At 59.9% G+C, this 1382-nt stretch overlaps 1 protein-coding gene across 1 annotated transcript in view; it reads right to left on the bottom strand.

The window, feature by feature from the left end:
- LOC102380524 (metabotropic glutamate receptor 7-like) overlaps positions 1 to 1382 on the bottom strand; it is a gene marked incomplete at its 3' end in the record, with an annotated part of 337318 nt that overhangs the window by 334464 nt on the left and 1472 nt on the right. Inside the window, exon 2 of the mRNA XM_006036673.1 lies at positions 917 to 1378. Within this exon, the coding sequence (XP_006036735.1) occupies positions 917 to 1378 (462 nt within the window). The remainder of the gene's footprint in view (positions 1 to 916; positions 1379 to 1382) is intronic.

Raw genomic sequence — 1382 nt, 5'->3', positions numbered from 1 at the left:
GAACCGCTCGACTGTGAAAGTCTAAAGCAAACGCTGCTCAACTCAGACTCCGGCATTTATATACATCCCTCCCATGAAACCTCTCCCATTTCTAGCTGGGCTGCATTTCTACTTGGAGAGCCGTAACTCAGTGAGCCCTCTTCAATCAAGACAGATATATTTTCTGCAGTTTATGCCAGGCACGTGCATGCACCGAGGGCTACCCTGCCCGTGGCCAGCGTGTCCGACAAAATCTCTCCCACTTCTAGCTGGGCTGCATTTCTACTCAGAGAGCCGTCGCTCAGTGAGCCCTCTTCAATCAAGACAGAGATATTTTCTGCAATTTATGCCAGGCGCGTGCACACGCCGAGGGCTGCCCTGCCCGTGGGCAGTGCATCACCGCTGGGTTTGACACAGGTATCGTTTTCAACGGTAAGGCTGTTGCGCCTTCCCAGTGTCACAGCTGTAGCACTGTGCTAGGTTTAACAAGTGTTGCGAGCTGCCTTTCAGAGCCCAGAGGGGAGACACGGGTCATGGAATAATTTAAAAAATATATATAAAAAAGAAATCCTGCCTGGGAAATTCTCCTAGCCTCGCAGATTTCAGAGACATTAAGGCTGGAAGGGACCTGGGAGATCGAGTCCAGCCCCCAAGTTGGGGGGAAAAAGGAAATTCTCCTAATGTCCAAGTGTGGGGGGGTGGGGGGTCCCGCGCGCACCCGAGGGCTGCTCCAGATGGGAGCCAAGTGCAACAGCGAGCACGGAGCTGGGAAAAGTGTCTCTGCCCCGGAGAGCGGCGCTCCCTTTACCCCTCGGCTCGCCGCGAAACACCCGCCGCACGGGGGAAGTGCACGGCGAGGTGCAAATCAGAGTTAAAAAAAAATAAAAAAATAAAAAACCCCCGAAAAAACCCCCACCCCCCCGGCCCGGGGGGGCACCTGGAAGAGCCGCAGGATGTTGGCCACCATGATGGAGACGGAGCTGCCCGACGCCCCGATCACGCCGACCACCTTCTCGGGCTTGACGAAGACGGGCGGGTCGCCGTTGGTGCAGCGCACGTCGGACGTGTCCTTCTGGATGAGCGCCTGCACGAAGGTGAGCGACTGCTCCAGCGCGTAGGTGTCCCGCGAGCAGGTGTCCAGCACCCGCGCGCCCAGCGTCACGTTGGGCAGCAGCTCGGGGTCGGCGTTGATCTGGTCCAGCGCGTAGAGCATGGCCTCCAGGCGGTGCACGCCGTTCTCGCGCTTGATGTCCCCGCACGGCGCGCCGCTCGGGCCCTTGGCGTGCACCGGGAACAGCCCCCCCAGCGTGATGTCCCCCTCCAGGCGGATGGAGTGCGGGCCCCCGTGCGCCTCCTGCCCGCGCGCCGCCAGCACCAGCTCCAGCAGGCAGCAAGGCCCCTTC

This window comes from Alligator sinensis, unplaced genomic scaffold (genome assembly GCF_000455745.1).
Source record: "Alligator sinensis unplaced genomic scaffold, ASM45574v1 scaffold1254_1, whole genome shotgun sequence".
Classification (NCBI taxonomy): domain Eukaryota; kingdom Metazoa; phylum Chordata; order Crocodylia; family Alligatoridae; genus Alligator; species Alligator sinensis.
This window is presented reverse-complemented; position numbering and strand designations above follow the sequence as displayed.